Below are 23721 nucleotides of genomic sequence, written 5' to 3' on the forward strand. Positions count from 1 at the left end.
CGGAGGAGTTGATGGACAAAAAGGTGATGATCTATTTCATATGCAGTTACTTGTTGTTTCCTGATGTTGAACCTAGATCTCAGTTGGAGAATGAAATAAGCTCTTACTCTTTGTTTTCTAAAGTTGGGCCTAGATTTCACTTGGAGAGTCTGTGGAGTGAAGGATATAGCTAAGACATTTGTTACCAGGCTTCGCTATGTCATCTTTCCAAAACTGTGGACATGGGAAGGTAGCTGAAAATCCTTTCTTCTACTGCTACCAAGGTTTTTTACCTCAACATTTGGTTTCTGATTTTTGATATTTCCTAATTAATGGGGATTACTTTCATGACTAATCACCAATTTTTTTTGCAGGAACGAAAACCACCTCTGAATTGATGGGTCCGAGTTCAGTTCCTGATAGTCATTTGTCAATCATGGCTTACTTTCAGATTCTCTATAATCCAATGACCTGTTCTGTTTGCAGTCAATGCAGGCCTAAAAGCAATCACTGCATGCAAGTAGGCAATAGCTGGAAGTTTACAAACTTGGGAACCTACTGCAACCCAGCTCCACCCTAGTCAGTGTTCCCTCGGCTTCTTTTATCAGTTTTCTTATCCATTCTATGCCATACAAGGTCCAATTCATCTGCATCCTCGAACAACTGTCTATTTTCATGCTCCATCAATCTTCTATGAACCTAATTCTCGAACAACTGAGTCTCATCTTCGGAAGGAGAGTAACCCATAACTTGTTGAGGTGCCTACCAGCCAGATAAATCTAGCATGCACCTGCAATGCTTAGCTCGACCATCCCTTCAAACTCAGAGCTCATATTTGTGGGCACGAAAACTCATTAAATTTGATTATGTTCCATGATCCTCTCAAATGTTTTCAAACTTCAGTTTTCCAGCATGCTTGAGTGAAAAAATTGCAAGTACCAAGGCCTCCGATGAAGGGAAGATGAGACAATGGGATCGGAGAGTGGATCCTGTAACAAGCCTCTAGACCAAGAGCTTGAACCTGGGATGTGGGTTCTGAATCTGATGAAAGACTAGTTGAATTGAGCGTTGAGCATGGGCATCCTTTAATATCATTTTTAGCATCGTCCACTGCCACAAAGGATCAAGACAATGCAGGGTATTAATTCGGTGAAATTACCATAAAACAGGCAAAATTCAATCGAGCTTTGGTAGACTTTTAACAATTTGGGGCCAAAGCTATGGGCTACCTATATACATTATTATTATCCTCCTTATTGTTTAACAAATTAAATGATTATAAACTTAAACTAGCAATAAAACAAATAAAATAAAATAAATAAAACAAATAAAATTTTGTAATGTAGTATATTTTACAAAATAAAATAAAATAAATCAAGAGAAATTTAAAACAAATAAAAATGATAAGAAATGTGAATAGAAAATTATTAATAATCTTAGAAAAAAAACCTTTTAAAAGGTTTTTAATCCTTTCTTTGATAAAATTTGAGATTTTTTCAAACAATTATAAAATCAATTGAAAATGATGAGATCATTTACTTAAAAAGTTATTTATTATATGATAATATAAGGGTGATACCATTGTTAGAATACAAATGTCTTGCTTATTAAATTTTTAACGGAGTTATATGTAACCTTAGGTAAAAATATAAGTAGTTAATAAAAGTTTTATAGTTATTATTATTTATAGTTCAAAGTGTTTTATTAAGCTCTATTATCTTCAATGCTAAAATACCTAAATGACAATATATATATATATATATATATATTAGGAAAATAGGAGAGAAAGGGAAGAGAAAAATTTGGGGAAATTTTATTGGGCTCACCATATCATCTTCATTGAGTCTCGCTATGGCTCTCATCATTGTCGACCCTTTCAAGGACTATCAACATCACTTTGACCACCTTCCAATGCCCTCGACAACTTACTCTCTTCAGGCACACAAGTTCCTATGGATGAAATGTGCTCTTCAAATCGAGTTCCCATGGATGAAATACATTCTTCAAATCCAATGAATGTATTCAAATTCATGTCTTCAAATCAGGTATGAATTATTAAAACTTTCGTTTGTTTAGATTTGTGGCCTTTGTTTGGCTTTATTTTTCATGGAGGATTTAGGGTTCACAGAGAAGTTGGACTCTCTTTAGTTCTTCTCCAATAGTCCTTATTTGGGAAGTCAAGATATGGTTTCAATACTAATAAAAAAGCCACTCAATTCTCTCTCAATCATAGTTCTAAATCAAAGGCAATCAAACCATGTGAGCCCTATTGATGGAATTCTAAAAAAAAATAAAAATAAAAATAAGCTCAATAAGAGCTTTTATATATAATTAATTACTTTTGTTCCGTACTTAAAAAAAATACTTAATGTAAAAGTCATAAAACAAAGAAAAATTATAAAGGTTGTATTTTGGCTTATATAAAAAAATTTATTCAATAAAATTTTATAATACTAATATTTTCTTTTAAAAATTATGATTTTTTTTTTTGTTCAAGTTTAACTTTTAACTAAAACCAAAAATATAAAATTAGACAAAATGGTTGATTTATTGTGGAAATCATATTCTTGTTCTAAATGATAGGAAACTCATTTATCGTGAATGGATTTCTTAAAAAGTTCAAGGATCCATCCCCTTTTTGTCCTTCCTCCACGTTGGTAAATAAAGGAATAAGAGAATGAAAGAAAGCCACTCCTCCATTTTGGAGAATGGATTTCCTCAAAAAATTGTAACATCCATCCCCATTTTTCGTTGCAATGACCAAAAGTGGTCAACTCTCAAATCAACTAGTAAATGTGAACCATGTCTAATGACCGGTTTGCAATGACCAAAAATTTAATGTTTCATTATTTTTAATGTTCACACTCTTCAAACTATATTACTTTTGTCATGGGATGTTTATGAAAAAAAAAGTCTTAACTTTTTTTATGAGTGTTTGTTTTTAGAGGAAAAAAAATCCAAAATAATAATAATAATATCTGAAAGGAAGAAAAATATTTACGTGAAGGAATCAAATTATTTGATGATATGATAAGTAAAAAAGATATTTTAAGAAATAATTAGATGATTCATTAAAAAGTGAATGTGCATGTATTTTAATTTATTTTTAAATGGATGAATATAATACCAATTTAAAAAATTTGGGGTTCTTTTTTTTATATATTTTCATTCTAGTAAATCAAAATCCGCTTTTCCCTTTTTAATATATAATTATTATTAAAAATTATAGTTTGTAGAAATAAAAATAATATAATAATTTATTGTGTTTTTAAAATTAGGAAATATATTCTTATCAATTATTACTCTTCAATACTGTTTTCAAATTAACTTTATTATCTGTGTTGATGTGCGTACCCTAATATTTTTATTTTCGATAATTAGTCGGGGAATGAAAAGGAAGAAAGTGACATAAATGATAATAAAGGAACATTTGAAGGTCATTTTGGGGAGAGCACAACCTCCACACGTGTGCATCTTCTTCAACAAGATTTCTCTCGAACTCCCACAAACACTCTCCATTCTCTCAGGTCAGTGAAGAGCAGCCACTAGGGTTTCGTATCTGATTTCACCGAATTTTTTTCCAATCTATTATCTTTTTCTTTTATTTATTTTCCTTTTGGTTTTCAAGACTGATTAACTGAAATGAAGGTGTTTCTTCTGGGATTGATTGGAGAATTTGGGACATTGTTGGCTTTTGTTTTTGTTAAAGTTTGCGTTTTTGGATTTGAATTGGTTTATTTGCTTTAGAAAGTGTAATTAAACAAGGATGGCATATAGAAAATGATTATGGATTTTTGAAGGTTGAGATTGGATTTGATAATAAACGTTGAAAATCATAAACAATCTTTGCATATTTGCATCAAAGAAGTGTGGAATTTAGTTTTATATTAGGCACTGGGTGATGATTTACTATACACACATATTGAGATTGATCAAAGCTTCAGGGGGCCTTGCTTTTCTTGCTATGGAAGGCATGGTGGCTATGTGAAGGGTTTCCAGGGATCTTCCCCAACTAGATTGGTGTTGAATTGAGGAAAGTGTCATTCCCGCGTATCTGGGTTTAGTTTGTGTTCATGAACTTATGTCCTCTGCTTAGAAGTTTAAGTCCTAGAATAGAGTTGTGTGATGCCCCTTTCAAAGCGAGGAGACACTCCAGGGATAAGGGTCTTTTGGACTGATACTATGCATTTTCTTGTCTAGGGTGGACATATTGGTCTCTTTGCTGTCTGATAAATGATTGGCAATCCACTGAATCTTGTTCCTTCTTAATGGAGACCAACTTTGGGCCCTTGAGCACAATTTTCTTATATTGATCAGGGAAAATTGTGGCCTTTGATACTATAAACCAGGAAAGTTTAGGAATTTGGTGATTGCTAACTTGGAAGCAAGAGTTGAACCACAAGAATGATGGATTCTTGAGAATTGATTATTGTTGGTGTGCCATGACAGTCGAGGTAAATTCTGCCCCTTTGCAGGTCAGAAAACCATCTGCTGATTCTCCTTGGAAATCAAATTTGCTTCCTTATAATAAGTGGCGGACATTCAAGGCAGGCGGAGAGTTTGAGGTAAAATTTTGTTGACATGTTTCCACGTGGGGCCCACCTTTTGGGTGGAAATTAGAATCAAATGCTGGCTGGTGCAGGAGCTTGAGTTTTGCTAAGCTTAACTCCTTTCTTTTCTTTCAATTTCGGTCTGGGGAGTTTGTTCAGTAGCCCAAATCCTATTCTATTCTACTAAATGAAATATCAGTATAGAGATGCTGGATCATTTACTTGCTAACTTGATTGAGCCTCCTTCTCTTTCTCTCTCCCCCTCAGTCAGTTAGGTTCATGCAATTCGTAAACTTAGAGAATGGGGTGAAAGGAGGAATACTCATTTGCAGATAGTACTTGCAAGCTGGAGTTTAAGCATAATAGGTCTTTGTGCTTTAGTTTTAGAATGCAACCTAGAAGGCACTTCTTGGTTTTTGAAAGGCTGAAAAGTTTGGTTTTAGAGGTGCAATTCATCAAAGTTGTTTCAGGACATTAATAGGCTGTCATCTGCATCCATGCCCCTTTTGACTGCTGATTGCCATTAGATTGAAGAGGGATTGCATAAAACCAGTTAAGGGCTGGATTTAATAATCTGTATGTATGCATTAGGCAAGTGAGCGATGATCTAAAGCCCATTAGAAACCAAATAAGAGACTGCCAACTGTATTCTCCAATGGGTTGAGACTTAATGACGTTAGTGTGAGTCTTATTCTAAGCTAGCTCCAATCACAGAATTGACCAATCCAATGGTTATCCAAAAGCTATATTGCTGGCTGCAACTCTGATATGATCATTGTTAATGTAATTTGTGTTGAACACTATGGGAACCTATATGCTCCAAATCTCTTTTAGGGGATTGGCTCTATTGGTTTTCAAGAAACAGGGAAAGAGAAAGTAAACAAATAAAACTTTGAGTACTGTTTTTCCTAAATTGTCATGAAAAATTAAAACTATTATTTCAAGTAAGTGAAATGGTTTAATTGGTTTTAGGTATTGGAGGTTTTTTTTTTTTTTTTTTTTTTATCAAAATTTTGGCAGCTCAAAGCCAATATTGAAGTCTCTTTTGGCCCAAAAATATCAAAGGCAAGGTCAAATTCAAAGGGTTGCATTTCCTGGCCCAAAACCACCCCAAAAAAAAGCTTGCTTTTGTGAGGACATATCTGGGAAGTTGTAGTTTAGCAAGAAAATATGGCCAAATTGACATCTTTTCCATTGCAAAATAGATATTTAGGTGAAGCATTGGTTCTGATTCCTAGAGCATCAATAGATGTTGTTTCAAGTGTATTTGGCCTAATTCTATTAGCTAAAACAAGGGCATATTGGTGAAATAGAAACATGGATCTTTGGGTTAAAGCATGAATTTGTCAGAAAGTTGGGTCAATAGTATATGTCGAAAGTGGTAATCTTGAATCTTAATTTGGACTAAAAAGAAGGCATTTGTCACAGAAAGAATTCGAGCTGGTTTAAGTTGATTATGGTACAAAAATACGGGCATGTTTGGTAAGTATTTCTGAAAACGGTCTTCTAAAAAAAAACCTTTGTCTTGCTTAGAAAACACATTTGGCAAACTTTTAATAAATAAAAGTTTTTTTCCAAAATTTGTTTTGATAATAAGTTGTTTCTTAGAATAATTTTGAAACAGTTGTTTTTGATAGAGTTTTCTAAGCAACCATTGAAAAATGGAGAATACAATACCTTCATGAAGAATAAGTAAAAAAAAAAAACTGTTTTTTAAGTTTGAGTTTCCAAATTCCTGAAAACAATTGAGAACTGTTTTTAGGAATTGTTCAAAAAACTCTTTTTAAGAATGTTTTCAAACAAGCCCTGGGTGTTTCTGTGCTTCCCATGGGGCATTTGTGTCTTCTATATCAAAATGCATGGTTTCTTGGATGCATAGATTTTTCTTTATTGTCTACCTAAGATAGTAGCATCCTGGATGTATTAGAGAACGAGTCTGTGATAGTGGGTTTCTCAAATTGCAATGAAGAGAATAGTTAAGTTGAAATTAGTCCATGCTCTTATTGCTTTTTATTATATTTGGTTCGTTACTTAAAAGAAGCAATGGAAAATAAAGAAGGGAAGTGAAGGGAGAAGAAAAGAAGTGAAATAATGTCTGATAGTGGGTTTTCTCAAGTAGCAATAGATTAGAAATTAATCCCTACTTTTATTGCTTTCCACCATATCTGGTTCATACTTAATTCCTGGAAGAAGCAAGGGAAAATAGGAGAGAGAAGTGAAGGAAAGAGAAGAAAAGCAAAAATTTTCTCTTTTTTTGTCATTCTCTATTCTTTTCAAAATTTTCTCTTCAACTCTTCTAATGGATTCTGTCTGACAATGCTATCGGTTTGAGATTTTTTTTTTTTTTTAAAGAATTTTTTTTAATCCACAAATTTCTTGCTCAAATTAATTCATTTTTGTTTTTATTTTTATTAAAAAGCTCTTATATAAAAGGAAAAAGGTATTTAAACTATGCATAAAATAATTAACACAAAAAAATTTACAAATTTAGTGTAAAAGAAATAAACAATGTGTTTAAATTAAAATTGGTAAATGTTATGGCCAAGGATCAAGGTGATATTTATTTTTTTAATCTAAGAAAATTGGTTAAAAAATAATTTTATTATGATAAAATTTAGTGCCGAAAAGTGTAATCTTATTTATATCTAATCCTAATTATTTTTTTAATTTGGTTTCATGTTTAATTCAATTATTTGATTTTGAATCTCTACTTAATTTCTATGGAAGTCTTGAAAGAATAAATTCACATGCTAATTTTTTTGTTTGACCTTTTTCATATTCTTTGACGATCTTTGGCACATGTACACTTACTAGTTGTATAAAATGGAAGACTAATATTTTGGGTGGGGGCCATTTTATCCTTCACCTTCCCCCTTTTATTAAGAAATCATATAAATTTGAAGGAAGGGGAATATTTCACCCTTGTTTAGAGTAGTTTAGTTAGAGGTCTATCTTGTGATCCAGAGTTTTCAGCCTATTATGTCCAGTTGAGTGGAGTATCTCCCTCTAGATAGCATGCAAGTCAATGGATTGCATCTATGGAGCGACATTTGGGCATATTCCTTGCCCCTCCTGAAGGATTATTAAGCAACCAATTTACTGGAAAATCGCATATGGAGAATCATGGGTCTTTCTTTTGTTGATGATCTTATAAGTTGTAATCAGTCATATTAAAGGTTTTCTTCTAGCAGTTGCAGTTCTTTATTAAAAACTAAAATGTATAGGAGATCTTGACAAGAAGGTTTGGCACAGACTGAGAGTGATGGTATTGCTTACGTGCAAGCATATGCATGCTCCAAATACTTTTATGTGGATTTTTTGTGATAGCCATGTGGTGTTCAGTGAAAGGTGGATTGTTTGTTAGTGACATGGTGATGAATGAGATTGGGATTATTGATTATTTGAAATCAAGATGGACAAGTTGGGGATTTCTTTACCAAGTTGCAGGAAATTTAAACACATTTAAACCATGGAAACAACCTTGCGGTTTGCTTATTTCCTATCCAAAAAGGAAAAGAAAACCATGCAGCATATTTCCAATTGTTAGGAACCTAGAAATTGATGATATGAGTGGCCTAGTATGGGGAAGCATATTGAGAATTTCTTGATGAGCGTAAGTAGGCAATGCAGGACAACTAGGATTGGTGTTGTTTTTAGATAACATAGAGCACATATGAGTAGAGCATCTTCCAAACTTGCTAGAGTGGGATTGGTCTTTGAAGCTGAGATCCTTGCTTTGGGAGAAGGCCTATGCATTGCAAGCAGATTGGGCCTCATCAACCTCATGGTAGAGAGACACTTGGTTTTGGTGATAGCATGGGTATCTTATGGGAATTGCAGTCCATGGAAATTAGATTTGTGATTGTGCAAAATTGTTAAGAGTCTTTTGTAGGGTATTTCTTCCTTCTCAGGTTTGTAGCTTTTGTTTAGATAGCTTATTTCTCTTTATCCATGTTTTGTTTTGAGGTTGATCTTTTTTCAAAAGGATTATTCATCCTTCTTATTTTATTTGAATATTTCTAAAAACCCCAATTTTTAATATTTATATATTCAAAAATAAAAAAGATTTAACATTTTCATCTTGGATTCTATTTGTTTATTATTATTTTTTAAAAAAAAATCTTTCTTGTTTTCCTTCTAGCAATTCCTAAGGAGGAAGAGGGGTTCAGATTTTTTGTAGTACAGAAAAGGGCAAAAGCCATGAAGAGTTGTTGGAAGAAACGAGAACTCACATTTCTGATTCTCTATGCTCTCCTTTTCTACATTGTCATCATTCGGCGCTCCCTTCAAATTTCTCGCGGTACTTTCTGGGTAGACTTCTAAATCTTCACTTTTCAATTACAATTTCTCATATTTATATGTTGTTTTGCAGATTATTATCGCAAGGTCTTGGGTTTGCGTCCTGGGTGGGTTGCTGATCAGCTCAATGTATGTTGTCTTTGCCTTAATTCATTTGTCTATTGGGATTTATTTTATTTTATTTATTTTGTTGGGAATTAGGTTGTTAGGTTTGTGGTTTTGATGTTAAAAAGTATATCTTCCAAAGGAGTTGTGTTTGAACCACTTTCAGTTTTGTGTTTCAATTTCTGTTTTGATTGGGTTTTTGTATGTTTGCAGAAGGGACCCATTTTCAGGAAAAGTCACCAAAAAGATGATCCATTTTTGGAAATATGATCAAAAGGACTCATTTTCAGAAAATCCTTTGGCAAAATAACTGGTTTTGAGGAAATGTTTTCACAAATGACTCAAATTCAAGAGCCTATAAATTAAGAAAAAAAAAATGGCTTAGTGTCTGTTTGGTAACCATTTTTTAAAACATTTTTGAAAACAATTTTAAAAAATTGTTCTCTAATGTTTTGTAGAATAAAAGTCTTTTGGAGAACCTAAAATGTTTTTAACCTTTTGTTAATGTTTTAAAAATATATTTTTTTATATCTATTGCTTTATTTTTAATCATTTTCTATGTTTGTATAAATATTTTTTAAAACAGTCTTGAGGAAACAAGTAAAAACAATTGAAAAAAATTAAAATATATTATCTGAAAACACTCTATTTTTCCATTTTGAAGAACAGAAAACAAAAACAGTTTTTTGATTGCCAAAAATGTTTTCCTTTCTTCTTTTTTTGGAGAACAAAAAAACTGTTTTTGAAAATAGTTGCCAAACAAGGCCTTATTTTCTAAGTTTTTTAATTTTTAATTTTTATTTTTATAATTCTTCTTGAAATTGTTGTATCAAATATTTTGTGTCATTTTCATTTTTCTGTTTTAGAAAACAGAAAATAATTAGTGAAAGGCCCATAAAATTTTAAATTCTAATTGGGGCCTCATGTGAATGTTAGTTTATTGTAATTCAGTGCCATGACAGTATTTGCACTATTAATGGTAAGATTAAAGTAGCCTTTTTGTCTGTAGGATGTCTCTGATGCTCAATGGAGAAACTTTCGGGGGAACTTGCCTATTCTTACTGTTGTTTTTGGAATTTTTGCATTTGTGGCCAATATGTTGAGGGCATATTGTCAATTAAAAGCAAGGGGAATGGCGGTAGTTTGGCTTTTGATATCTTTGATTTACCTAGCATATCTACATGGAGCCTGGTATACGATCTATTCCTGTGTTCATTGAATTCCTTTATGGACTGTTTCTGTTTACTTAATGTTTTTTTTTTTCCCCTTTTTGGTAGCATCATATTTGTCCTATCAATTGCTTCAGCTAATTTTCTTCTCGTAAAGGTGGGTCTCATGAAAGTTTTGGATGTGTCACTATTTCTTTATTGATGTTGTTGTTGTTATACATCATTGTTGATGTTGTTATTGTGCAATTCCCTTACATTAATTTACCAGACTTATGTTTCTGCAGATATTTGCACGAACAAAGTACTTCTCATTAGTACTTTGGACTTTCAACTTATTTTTTCTTATGTATAATCGTATTAATGAAGGATATTCATTCTGCACTTTTGGGTGAGCTCTCTAAGCTAGGATACAAATTCTTGGTTGCTTTGAGTAGTCAGATGTTCAACCCATGCCTACTTACTTGTGATTGTAATTGCTTATTTTGCATAGGCAACATTGGGCTTATTTGGACAACTTCCGGGGTACCTTTAGGTGGCATATTTGTTTCAACTTTGGTATTTCCTTTCCCTCTTTTATTTGTTGGGATTCTAGTTCGTATTCACAATGCTTTATCCACCACATGCACAGATGAAGTTATATCTGTCTCTCAATTCTTCTTCTTCTTCTTCTTTTTTTCTCTCTTTTTAAATAAGAAATTATATGTATGATGTAACTTCAAAATGTGAGTAATGAAAGGGCTCAATAGCCTTCATTATTATTATTATTATTACTAGTAACTCCACATGTGTTGTGTTTGGTGTCAAATCTTTCACACTGTCTCAAGCGTAGAGAAGTGGGATGTTAAAGGTAGAGATTAGGTTACAATCTCAAAGTATAACCTCTCCTTATGACTGTGGACCCTAGAAAATTTCTCAGAATTTAATGAAAGATGGCACTAGATGGATTTGAATTGCATAAAAGAATTCATGTTATGTTGACTAGATTGTGTCATGTTTGATCTTCTGCAGTTGTTGAGTTGTGAATTCATTCTCTAAGATTAGAACATTGATGAATCATGATGTTATGTCAATATGTTTGTGCTCCATCGTTATATGCCTGCCTTCTGGGTCTTTGACTCATTCTAATGAGTGTTCACATGTTTGCAGTGATAACTTGATTTTGATTTATCTAATATTTGCTGGTAATACTCAAGAGCATCCTCATTGCTATCTTCATGAACTATTTGATATTTCACTGTTACCTAGGATGTGACAAGCTTATTTTTCTTTAAGTGGCGAGATAAATATTTTGTTAAAAAAAAAGAAAGAAAGAGACACAGGTAGCTGATGAATAAAGAAAGTTTCTCCTCTGGCTAGAGATGCAATAGAGTGGCAAGAAACTGAATGAAAGTTTGTTAGCATGAATGAATCTGTTTTAAAGAACAACAACAGAAATGGAAAAAATGCCTGAGGATAGATTTGGTACTCTGAATCATGATTCCAATGGGATCAACTCTATGCATTGCTTTGTCTTATTGCTAAAGAATTTATGATTTTTGACTTCCATCAAAATGCATTCCTAGAAGAACACTACTTCTAGCTGATTTTTACTTAAAAATTTGTGCTGGAGAACTTCTGCTATTCAAATGGAAGCATTTTGCTAAAGTTTTTCCAAATTGTAAATTTAGAGAACAACAAATATTACTTCTCTAGACGGTTGTCTAGACGGTTGTTTTTTCAAGCATGGTTTCAGGTTTATTTTGTATGACAGTTATTTTGCGCATGATAAGCTTTGGATATGATTTCCATTGGGCACATCAAGATTCTCATTTTGATCAGAAGGTATTCATTTTTCTGTGACTTTCTTTCTCTAAACATCTATTAGTATTTTTAGGGATTGGTTGCTCTCTACCCCCACTAAATGCCTACTTCATTTTTTATTTTTTATTTTTTTAAAACCTTTTTATTAGGAAACTGGATTTCCAACATTTTGAGCTTCTGATAAAGGCAGGCTCATTTTACCAATTTCAATGTTTATGAAGGACAATTTCCATTCAAATCCCAGAATAATGGCTTTGTGTTTTCCAGTAAAACCAATCTGTTTCAGGCCACCACATCTTGCATAATCCTTTTGTGCTTCCAAAAAATCACATTCAGTTGAGAATTTTTAGATTGAAGGTTAAAGTCTTTCACCAATCATGTTATTTTTGTGGCTACAGGTGATAATTCGTAATGCCTCTTTTTCCTGAAATCCATATTTGTTAGGAAAAAATGATGTTAAGGTTGTGGGCTTCTGTAACAAGAAAATATCTTGGTTGCATTTCCATATTCATCCAGAAAGTAGAAGTACCTTTCACCTTCTAAGGACTGCAGGCTGCTTGGGAGATTTGGGATGCCATCACTGATACTTGATCCCAAATGGGGAACATAGCTTGAATGATTCTTGCTTTGTCAGAGACTCAGAATATCAATCAATGTGGAAAATGTGATAATACATCACCTCATTTTACTAGGATACAATTATTGCTGGAGGAGTTAGGTTACCTCCCAGTGGCTTGATTTCCTCTTCTTGTCTTACCCAGTGCAAAAGGCTGCAGAAAGATTATTGAGTAGGATCATATCTGTGAGTTTGTAGTCCCGATATCCAGAATATGGATGCCCTCATATTCTTATTCTTGGGAAAGATCCTCCTTTTATATTTCAATCGACTTATTCCAATATTTGAGGGAGGAAAAAAATTGTCAAGAAACTGTCAGTGTATCATCCTTCCCCCTTGAGATCTATATGGCACCAATGCTGGCAAAGGAGGTTGAGATGGTAGTAGTGGTAGAGGAAATGGTTGTTGTAGTAGGAAAGAACATGTGACAGCATCTTATGGGTATAACAGTACACAGGATGCAATATGATTGTTGTAGTTGCCTCAAGCATATATATATATACATCTATGAATAAAGAATGCCTAGGAAAAAGGGTTAACCCTATGTATATAGGCAGTATAAACAAAACAATAGAACAAAAAAAATACCGAAAGGCATCTACAAAAAAGTTACCTTAAAAAACCCAAACTATCCACTGTTAAGGCTATTTAAGAATTCCATCGGTAAAAAATTTCCCATTTTCAATGAAACATGGGGCCGTTCCCAAAGTGATTTAATGAAGTTCTTCTTTAATCTTTGATTTAAAAGCTCTTCTCCATTAAAAATTCTGTGGTTCTGCTCTTTCCATATGCACCATAATAGACATAGGGGATCCATTTGCCAAACATGGCGTCTAAACTTCCACTTGAGGAGGAGATTTTTTATTAGAGCTGGAAACACCCATTTCAGGCTGAAGATTGCTAAAAGAAATGTCCATAGCTGCCTTCTCCTTTCACAATGAATCAAAATGTGGTTATTTGACTTTGCACTTGCTTTGCACAAACTACATCTATTGATCATCATCCACTCCCTCTTCATTAACATTTCTACGGTTAAGATCTTCCCTTGATATTGCTTCCCAAGTGAAAAAAAAAGCATTGTCAAGGGAGCTTGAGAGCCTTGAATTTCTTTGGCTGGGAAATCCACTCTAGTTTTAGAGCACAAGGAACTATAATATGGCTTCACTCTAAAACTTCCTTTCCTATCCTCATTCCATACTAAGATGTTTTCTCCTTTATCTTGCATTCTCACTAAATAAATAAACTCCAACAATTAGGTCACACCCTCCACTTCCTAATCTTCGAAGGGAATTTTGAATTGCTCCAATCCTTGGCCTCCGTTTCCTCCTTCGCACAAATCAGCAACTGTAGCTTTCTTAGAAGAAGCTTGCTTGAACAATAAAGGAAATGCTTCTTTCAACTGATTCTCCCCACCAAAATTTTGTCCATCTACCATTTTGACACCAATAACTATCCTATAGCAGAAATCTTTCCAACCTTTTCTAATATCTTTCCTCATACTCATGCCAAATGTCTCTCTCACCTGTGCCTCAAGAATATAGCAAAAACTAGGCCCAGTATCTCAAAGTATATCAGCCATCTTTTCTGGGTGCACAAGCCAATCAATCTTCTCCAGAGGTAACATTAACATTGTAAGAATTAGAGTATTAGGAATTTAGCCATTACTGTAGTTAGATTTTGACTTAAGAGTTAGTTAATAAAGTAACAACATTGTGTGAACAACCCTTATTTTCAAATTTTACTTCATTTATTTCTGAAGTTCAATGAATGTACTTTTGTTGCTAAATTTCTTTGTGAACAATGAGAGTTTGATAAAAAATGTAAAATGTTCTTATCTATTTTTAGTAACAAAGTTGTCACTTCAATTGATATGCTTCACATTGATGCATGGCCCCCTTTTCCTGTTATAATTTTGTGTTGATCTCATTATTTTGTTAAGTTCATATATACTTATTTTTAGTTACATGGATTTGTATGATGAAACATGAGAGCAATATTTCATTTTATTTTAAATTTTTTCATCAAATGGTTGTAACCTAGACCAATACTAAGATCAAGGATCGTTTTGATCATGGGGTTGAATACATGTATTAGATGTATTAGATATTGAGATCTTATTCCTTGGATGAGGGTGTTATTGATTAACAATTTTGCTCATTCTCTAAAGCTAGAATATTGATAAATAATGATGTTTTCTGCACACATTTGTGCTTCTAGGTAATATGTTTGCCTTCTGGATGGGTTGAATGTGTCTGAAATTCTGAATAGCTATCCTGCTTTATGAGATATTTGCTAGTCAAAACTCGATAGCACCTTCATGGGTTCAATTTTAATTATTGGGATGTTTATCTAGTACCTATTACTTAAAATGCTAAGCCACATAATTTGTTAAAAAAATAAGGAAAGAAGCAGAGATAGCTGCTGAACAAGGAAATGATCTCCTAATTCAGATGGGCAGTAGAGCAGCAAGAAACTCTATGACAGTATGTTAGCAAGACTGAATTTGTTGAAAGTCCTTATAGATTTTAGACCCTGAATCATGATTCTTATCAGATTTGACAATATGAAATACAATTTACTAGTAATAAGGTTTATGGCTTTGGACTTTCATCAATGTTTTTGCCAAAAGAACTGTGCTTGTAGCTGATACATGCTCAAAGTTTCTGGAAAATACAACTATTGTTTTTGAGATGGAAAGCATGATGTTAAAAAATTTCAACTTGTAAATTTTCATGTTTGGTTTCTGGTTTATTTTACATGACGGTTATTTTGTGCATGATAAGCTTTGGATATGATTACTGTTGGGCTCATCAAGGTTCTCATTTTGATCAGAAGGTATTCATTTTGCTGTGACTTTCATGCTCTCAATGTCTCGAGTGTATGAGGGATTGCTTAGATTCTGGCCAAATTAAACAACTGCTGGTTTTTAAGTTTTGGTAACTTGTGTATTAGGAAACTGACACTGCAAATGTTTTAAGTGCAAATGTTTTAAGCTAGGCTTTTGGCGGCAGAAATTTTGACTTATCAACAACAATCTTTCTGGAGAGATGCTCGTCATCGTCGCAGGAACTCAGCGTCTAGGTGAAAGGACTATAGAAGTTTCTTGGATGAGAAGATGAGTGAAGTTTGTAGGTGTGGAAGAAGCTGGTTTGCAGTGGAGTGCAAGTCTCTTGAACTTCTGGTTGAGGATGTGGGTGGGAAGTTGAGAGGGTGCATTTGGGAGAGATGTAGAGGAGTCTCATCCTGGATAAGGTTTGGGGAAGTTAGTTTAAGTCGGTTGTTAGATGGAGCTGAATCCTGCTGTAGAGAGAATGGAAACAGAAGGTGGTTTCTTGATTGGGAGGATGGGGGAAGGAAATATAAGTTGAAGCGTCGTTCAAATGAGGTGGGATAGTTCCTACTATGTTCAGTAAGATATCTTGAGAAGGGAAGGGACTGGTTGGAGGTTGGAACACTCTAGTGGAGAAAATGCGAGGCCTTGGAGTGGTTTCCTCTATAGGGTTCCAGGTCTCTGGAGATCAAGAGGCTCCTCTAGGGAAGAAGGGGTCGATGTCAAAGACTTTCACAGAGGTAGCAAAGCCGAGGACAGGGAGGATAGGAGATCCAGTTTGGCTGGAATTGGGGGAAAGGGAGTTGCAGGGGAGGGGGGAACAGTTGGACCGGTGTTTGGTGGGCTGGTGGGGTGAGGTTTCTGTCCCTTTCCCTGAGCTGGAGTTTTTGAGGAAATGGGCAATCCACCATTGGTTTCTAAAGGGGAGGTTGAAGGTTGCCTGGCTGGGAAGAGGGTTATTGCTGTTCGAGTTTGAGTCTTTGTGTGAAGCTAAGCAGGTTCTTGCTAGAGGGAAAAGGAGGATTAAGGAGAATTTTTTGCATCTGGTAAAATGGAACCTGGAGGTGGGGTGTTTCCATCAAGGAAATTGTGCCAAGGAGGCTTGGGTGAGGTTGGTGGGTCTTCCTCTTCACCTGTGGAGTTGAGAGGTGTTCAAAAAAATTGGTGATGGTTGCGGTGGTTTTATTGCATTGGACGAAGATACAACATTCTTTTTTGAGTTACAGTGGGCCAGGATTTTAGTGAAGTTGGCTAGTAAAGAGTTACCCAGTTCGTTGGAGATAGTGGCGGGGTTGGGATGTTTTTTTGTTCAGTTATGGTGGAAAATGCCACCATGGTTTGTTCAGGTGGTGCCAACGAGAGGGAGCAGTGTGTTTGGTGTTGCAGGGGATAGGGAAGAAGAAGATGTAAGTCCATGTGCTGCTCCCTGTGGTTTCCAAAGAGGAAGGGAGGTGCAGTCTGTGGTTCTAGGTGAAGTACAAGAGAATTGCTACCTTTTCTGCTGCTTCCTCTGCTAAGGCGTCTGTTGGAGGGACTGAAAAGGGGGGCGGGGAAGTGATCCTTGAGAGTAGGGGGGAGGAGTAGGGGCTGACATGCCTTTTTCTAAGCCTCATTTTGGGTGTGTTAGTGGGTAGAGTGGTGAAAGGAGTGAGCCTACTGGGTTGGGCTAATGGAGGTGCAGATTGTCTGAAGATGGGGGGCCCAAATGGTTTTGTTGCTGAGCCCATTGCTTTAAAGAGCTCTTTAGTGGGCTGAGAGGAGTAGTTAGGAGGGGGAGATGAGCCTATTAAGGTGGGTCTAGTAGATGAGGGCCCTTTAGAAGCTGTAGCTTCTCCTGCTTCTGCGATTGAAGCTTAGGCTCAGACAGATCTCCAGTTTGGCAACAATGGAGGAGGAAAGCCCAGTGATGGTACCTTCGAGGGGGTCCCAATGCTAGCTTTGGACCCGTCGCTTGCCATGGCAAAGGCAAATCATGTCGGGAGTGTTAGGGCTGCAATCACCAACAAAGCACTATTGGATGAAGCTTCCAGGTATGATGATCCCCCTCTTGGCTCTGTGGGTTCTCACACTCTTTTTTCTACCCTTTCTTCTTTTGATTTTGGTCGGGCCTTGTTGGAGAGTAGGTCCTCAGGCCTGGGAGGGTTGGTCGTGGTGGAAGAAGAAAGATTCCAAGATCTGTTGTGAATTGTGATGGTTTAGACTGTGCGTGGGAGGTTGTGATAGGGGGGATGAGGTGTTGGTTGTTGGTGGGTGGGGGATTTTGAAGAGAGGACTGCAGCTACCGGGTTAGCTAGGAAGCAGGAGGTCTCTGTGATCGGTGGGAGGATGGTAGTCTGGCGAAGTTCAGCAAATTCCTGGGATTCTCCATAGAAGGGTTTGAAGGGGAAATTCTAAGCTTGCTTTAGAGGATAAAAATAGAAGAGTATATGGTCAAAGGAGGTGTCTTTCTTTGACTACAAGGTTCGATCGAGAACTGAAAAAGCTAGAGTGGTCGATTAATTATAATGGAGGGGCAAGAGAGAGTGAGTTGGCCAAAGGAGGAGGGGTAAAGTGTCTTGAGTTGCAAATGAAGTTAAAATTATTATCTTGGAATGTAAGAGGGGCTAAGGACAACACTAAGAGGAAAGTTATTAAGGCTTTAATTTGGGCTCAAAGGGTGGACTTGGTTTGTTTGCAAGAGACTAAAATCCAGGAAATGTCCATCGGGGTGGTACGAACCCTTGGTGTGGGGAGATTTTTGGAGTGTGGGGCAGTAAATGCGAGGGGAGTAGTTGGTGGGTGGTTGTTTTCTTGGATAATAGAGTGCTAGAGTTGGTTGGCATGGAGGTGGGCCGGTTTTCGAGTCTTGTCGTTTAAAAATTGTGAGGATGGTTTTAGTTGGGTCTTTACGGGGGTTTATGGCCCTACTTTGAAGAGAAGCAGAGGGTTGTTCTGGGAGGACTTAAGGGTCATTCGTGGGTTGTGGAATGACCTTGGTGCATTGGAGGAGACTTTAATGTGATAAGATTTTTTAGCGAATGCAGTAGAGGTGGGAGGATGCTTGCAATAGGGTGGCATGTTTACCTAGAATGGAGGGTTGAACGGACAATCTATGTCGAGATTGGATCGTTTTTTGGTTTTTGAAGATTGGGAGGGCCATTTTGTGGGGTGATGCAAAGCATTCTCCCTAGACCGGTGTTGGTCACTGCCCCATTTTATTAGATGGGGGAGGGGTGAGGAGAGGCCCCACCCCTTTTCGTTTTGAGAATATGTGGTTGAAGAAGGAGGGGTTCAAGGACTGTTGAAAGGTTGGTGGCAGGGGTTTAATTTCAGTGGCTCCTCCAGTTTTATATTGGCGGCTAAGTTGAAGGCTCTAAGGAACAATTTGAAAACCTAGAATAAGGATGTGTTTGGGAAGGTGGAGGTTAAAAAGAGTTTGGCACTATAACAAGTAAATTTCTGGGATGATTTGGAGAGGTCTAGAGTATTGTCAGCAGAGGAGATGGAGGCAAGAAAGGAGGCAAGGGAGGAGTACAAAACATGGGTCCTAATGGAGGAAATCTCCTGGAGACAAAAATCTAAAGAAGCGTGGCTTTGGGAAGGTGATAGGAATACAGAGTTTTTTCCATAGGATGGCTAACTGCCATAGAAGGAGGAATTGTCTACCAATATCAAAATTAATGGAACCTGGTTAGTTGAAGAGCATGAGATCCACGAGGGCATAACCAGAGCTTTTTAGGACTTGTTGATGGATCCTGGTGATTGGTGCCAAGCTTGAACGGGTTGGTGTTTGAAATAATTGAAGGGGAGGATGCTGCAAGGTTGGAGGAGGCTTTCCTTGTCAAAGAGATAGTCTCTGCTCTCTTTAATTTGAGTGGTGACAAAGCTCTGGGGCCGAATGGTTACCCCTTAGCTTTTTAGCAAGCCAGTTGGGAGTTTGTGAAGGAGGAGGTAATGGGTTTTTTCCAAGAATTTTATAAGCACGGTTGGTTTGTAAGAAGCCTCAATACTACCTTCCTGGTTTTGGTCTCAAAAAAGGGAGGAGTTGAAGACTTGAGAGACGTCAAACCTATTAGTTTGGTGGGTGGGCTGTATAAGCTTGTGGCAAAGGTGTTAGCTAATAGGTTAAAGAAGGTGGTGGGTAAGGGGTATCTTCGGGCCAAAATGCTTTCGTTGAGGGGAGGCAAATCTTGGATGCTACGTTGATTGTGAATGAGGTTATAGATTCTTTGTTGAAAAACAATGAGAGCGAAATATTGTGTAAACTGGATATAGAGAAGGCATATGATCACTTAAATTGGGATTTTTTGCTCCAAGTAATGCAAAAAATGGGGTTTGGTGAGAAATGGACAGGTTGGATAATGTGCATTTCTACTACCATGTTCTCGATTTTGATTAATGGCACTCCGACAAGGTTCTTTCACAACTCTTTGGGATTGAGGCAAGAGGGCTCCCTATTGCCCTATCTTTTTGTGATTGGAATGGAGGCTTTAAGCTGCCTCATCAAGAGAGTAGAGATTGGGGTATTTTTTACAGGCTGGTGGGTTAAAAGGAGGGGTGATGAGGGGGTTCAAATCACTCGCTTGCTGTATGTCGATGATACGCTGATTTTTTGTGAAGCTACCAAGGACTAGTTGGCTTATTTGAGTTGATTTTTAATGTGGTTTGAAGCTAGCTCTGGTTTGAGAATTAATTTGGACAAAAGTGAGATTCTACCAATGGGGAGGGTGGAGAATTTGGGGAAGTTAGCCCTTGAGCTTGGGTGCAAGATGGGGGCGCTTCCTTCCTCTTATTTAGGGCTTCCCTTGGGTGCACCACATAAATCAGTGGCAATTTGGGATGGGGTGGAGGAGAGGTTTCAGAAGATATTAGCCTTGTGGAAGAGGCAATTTATTTGTAAAGGACGAAGACTCACTCTCATTCGGAGTACTTTGTCCAACATGCCTGTCTACTACATGTCTCTTTTGCGTATGCTTAGAGCAATTAGATTGAGACTTGAGCAAACTCAAAGGGATTCCTTCGAGGAGGAGGGGCTTTGGAGTGGAAGACTCATCTTGTCAAGTGGGAGGTTGTTTGCTCAAAGAAAAGTAAGGGAGGTTTGGGAGCTAGACACCTTTCAACCTTAATAGGGTCCCCTTGTGTAAATGGAGTTGGCCTTTCGTGGAAGAAAAGTAGGCTCTTTGGAAGCAAGTTATTAGGAGGAAGTATGGAGTTGAAGAAGGGGATGGCATACTCGGGATGGGAGAGAAGGGTTTGGTGTGGTTGTGGAAGGAGATTAGGAGGGAAGGTTCTTTGTGGAGCAACAACATAGTGTTCTCCATTGGTATTGGTAGAAGAGTTAGATTTTGGAAAGATAAATGGTGTGCGAATGAGGCTTTGTGTGACTCTTTCCCTTCTTTGTATGCTTTGGCAGCATCCAAAGAGGAGTGGGTGGCGGAGGCGTGGGACCCTTCAGTGAAGAGAGGAAAGTCTTCGTTTGTCTAGGCCTTTCAATGATTGAGAGGTGGACTTAGTGGAATGGCTCCTCTTCACAATTCAAAGGAAAAGGGTAAGCGCAAATTTGGAGGATAAGATGGTTTGGAAACCATCAAAAGGTGGGATTTTTTTTGTTAAGTCTCTATACAATGTAGTGGAGCTTGGAAATGCAGTCTTTTTTTCGAGGAGTATCATATGGAGTCCATATGTGCATCCCAAAGTGGGTTTTTTTTGCATGGGAAGCCATTTTGGCTAATACCTTTAAAATAATCTTTTTTTGCTTCCATATATCAAATTGCACATAGAAGATTAAACCTTCATCTGATGTGTTGTGTTCTATTTCTATAAGTCATAATTTATCATATGTCCTTGCCTAAAACCCATTCCTGTGATAGCAAAGCCTTTGGCAGGGAGTGGTGGTAGGTAAGTATGGGAAGAGAGGAGGGTTTGCATTAAAGGAAATTGAAGTTCCTATGGGATAGGGCTTTGGAAAGGGATAAGGAGAGGATAGGAGGATATTTCAAAATTTACTTGCCATAGAGTTGGCTATGGCATGATGCATAGTGTTTTTTGAGTATTAGAAAATCTTTTCAGCGTTGGACTTATTTAGTATTGTAGGAAAGGAGAATGCAAGTGGGTATGTTGATAAGAGACAGAAAGGTGTTTGAATCCAAGGTGCATTAGGAATTTCCAAGATTGGCAAATGGATATGGCTGATGATTTTGTGAGAACAGTTAACGGTTGGAGATACAAAGAGAGCGCAGATGACGAAGGATGAAAGTTAACAAAGAGAGTGAAGGTGGAGGGAAATGGAGGAGTCTATTTCAGGATGAAGAACTGCCCAGTTTGAAACTGAGGGATATATTTTTTTGTCTCTATTTGTTTGCATACTTGACCTTGTAGCTACTCTCCTTTACATTTTGTGGATAGATTGAGTTGAGGATGAGGGCAGGGTACTTTTTGTTTTTTATAGTGCTTCCATTTCACCTTTTTTCCCTTTCCTTTTCATCTCCTGCTTCATTTTTCTGTATAACTTGTTTACTGTACTTGTATTTGGGTTATAGCCCCTTGTGATGTTTTAATGCCTTTTGATCTTATACTCATCAAAAAGGAAAAAGTACTCTCCAGAGATATTTCAATTTTTAATGGGGAGACTTCATTAATTTTTCGCAGACATCATTAAGTTATTGATCATAGCCAAATCTTAACCTGAGGATCAAAATATCAATATAAATGGAAATGTCAATTGTTTGGATATGAGTAAATGTTGAGAAAATATCGATACCAGAACATTTTTGAAAAGATATCTTGTAGGTTTCATTTTTGGTGTATTTACTTCATTTTTGTTTGTTCTTTCTCTTTATTTTGGCCAGAATGTTAGCTTATCTTTCCTACACTTTTTCTGATTATTAATGATTTGCTTGTTTGTTTCCCATGAAAAATACCACCAAAACTTGATACTTTGGAACGAAACTTTAGGAATTCAGTCAACTACACTTATTGGAGTCTAAATATCATTGAACAAATAGGGTTAAATACATTTTATCCCCTCCACCTTTAGCAAGTTTTACACTTTGCCCCCTTATATTTAAAACCCAATGTTTTGCCCTCAAAACTTGTTAAAGATCAACACTTTGCCCCCAATTACGAACCCTCCATAAAATTATTGAAGGGATTACTCTTTTTTGCATTGTAGTTTGAACACTAGTTTGAACTTGGGTAGAACAAACTTTGAAATAGTAGGATTGAAATGGAATTTCCCATAAGTCTTCAAAATATAGTAGCTACCAATTTTTTTTTTGATTTTAGAGAAATGTTTGCATGGCTATTTGTGATTTTCGAATTCAATTGTGAAGTGTGACAACTTCGAACTTGGACAATAGATGTTTTTCATTGCATTTCAACCTTCTTTCTCCATTTAAAAAATTGTTCATTGACTTTTTAATAATTTTGGGGGGTAAAATATTTCTCTTTAACAAATTTTGGGGGTAAATTGTTGAGTTTTGAATGTGAGGGAACAAAATGTAAAACACGCCAAAGGTTGAGGAGGTGAAGTGTTTTTAACTTGAACAAACATATGTCAAGTCAACGTATTGATGGATAATTATATAGTTTAATACTATAATATCATAAAATATAAAGCAAGTCAATACATTGGTACCGCATGGAGAGAAATTTGAAATTTTTGAGAGAAATAATGAATCTTATGATTTTGGATGTTTTATTTATTTATTTGATAATGGGGAATCCATCCCAACAATGAGGTTGTTGGAAAGAAGAATATTCAGCTGAGATTTATTGTTGATCTATAAGGATTACCTAGTTGTATTTTATGTCAACTTTATAAATTAGGAAAGTTGTATAGTTATTATGTTCCTTTTTTAGTGTCTTTTATAGCCTATAAGTAGTGTATGTATGTATCATTCTCAGTATCAATGAAATACCATTTTCACTCAAACATTTCTCTCCTAGTTTCTTACTGAGATACTTATACCAAATGTCAAGAAGCAAACCCATGGGCTTGCCCCTCTATCCTACACCACCTAAATACCAGGGAGTTTGAATTCAAGACCTTAGGTTCATCGCTAGAGGGTAGAACCATTGAACTATGCCCTGGAGAGCAAGTTTTTGGAAATTTTCAAAAATATTGTAGAAACTTTTTCAAGATATCAGAGATATTTCATGAATTTCTTCCTATTATTTATCTTTTATTTTTCTAAAATAGAAACAAATAATTTATATATCATTGAATTGCACAAGAATATACAAAAACAAGGATGAGCTATCCTTCTCAAAAGCAAAATGTGATAGAACTGTCCATGTAACGTTAGGATAAAAATTATTATATTATAACGGTTTATCAGTAGTCTTTTGGGAAAAAGATATTCTATGTTAAATTTGTAGTAGACTGCCAAAATT

General features: G+C 36.0%; 1 protein-coding gene and 1 long non-coding RNA gene across 12 annotated transcripts in view; both read left to right on the forward strand.

The window, feature by feature from the left end:
• The first annotated feature begins 16 nt into the window (after window positions 1–16).
• Window positions 17–1228, forward strand: LOC117917438. The gene is made up of 2 exons (XR_004651695.1): window positions 17–229; window positions 354–1228. It is a non-coding gene; the product is annotated as an uncharacterized LOC117917438 (long non-coding RNA).
• A 2202-nt stretch (window positions 1229–3430) lies between these two features.
• Window positions 3431–23721, forward strand: part of LOC117917434 (putative membrane-bound O-acyltransferase C24H6.01c) — a 29050-nt gene continuing 8759 nt past the window's right edge. For 4 of the 11 annotated variants that reach the window (XR_004651690.1, XR_004651691.1, XM_034833714.1 and 1 more), the window contains exons 1-8: window positions 3517–4544; window positions 8682–8829; window positions 8902–8957; window positions 9943–10124; window positions 10211–10259; window positions 10387–10490; window positions 10593–10657; window positions 11853–11923. Coding sequence is in view for 9 of the 11 variants with exons in the window: in XM_034833714.1 (XP_034689605.1) it covers window positions 4422–4544; window positions 8682–8829; window positions 8902–8957; window positions 9943–10124; window positions 10211–10259; window positions 10387–10490; window positions 10593–10657; window positions 11853–11923 (798 nt within the window). In the remaining 2 variants the exon portion in view is untranslated. The other 7 variants (XM_034833716.1, XM_034833719.1, XM_034833715.1 and 4 more) reach the window with 7 other exon arrangements.

This window comes from Vitis riparia, chromosome 7 (genome assembly GCF_004353265.1).
Source record: "Vitis riparia cultivar Riparia Gloire de Montpellier isolate 1030 chromosome 7, EGFV_Vit.rip_1.0, whole genome shotgun sequence".
NCBI classification, from domain to species: domain Eukaryota; kingdom Viridiplantae; phylum Streptophyta; class Magnoliopsida; order Vitales; family Vitaceae; genus Vitis; species Vitis riparia.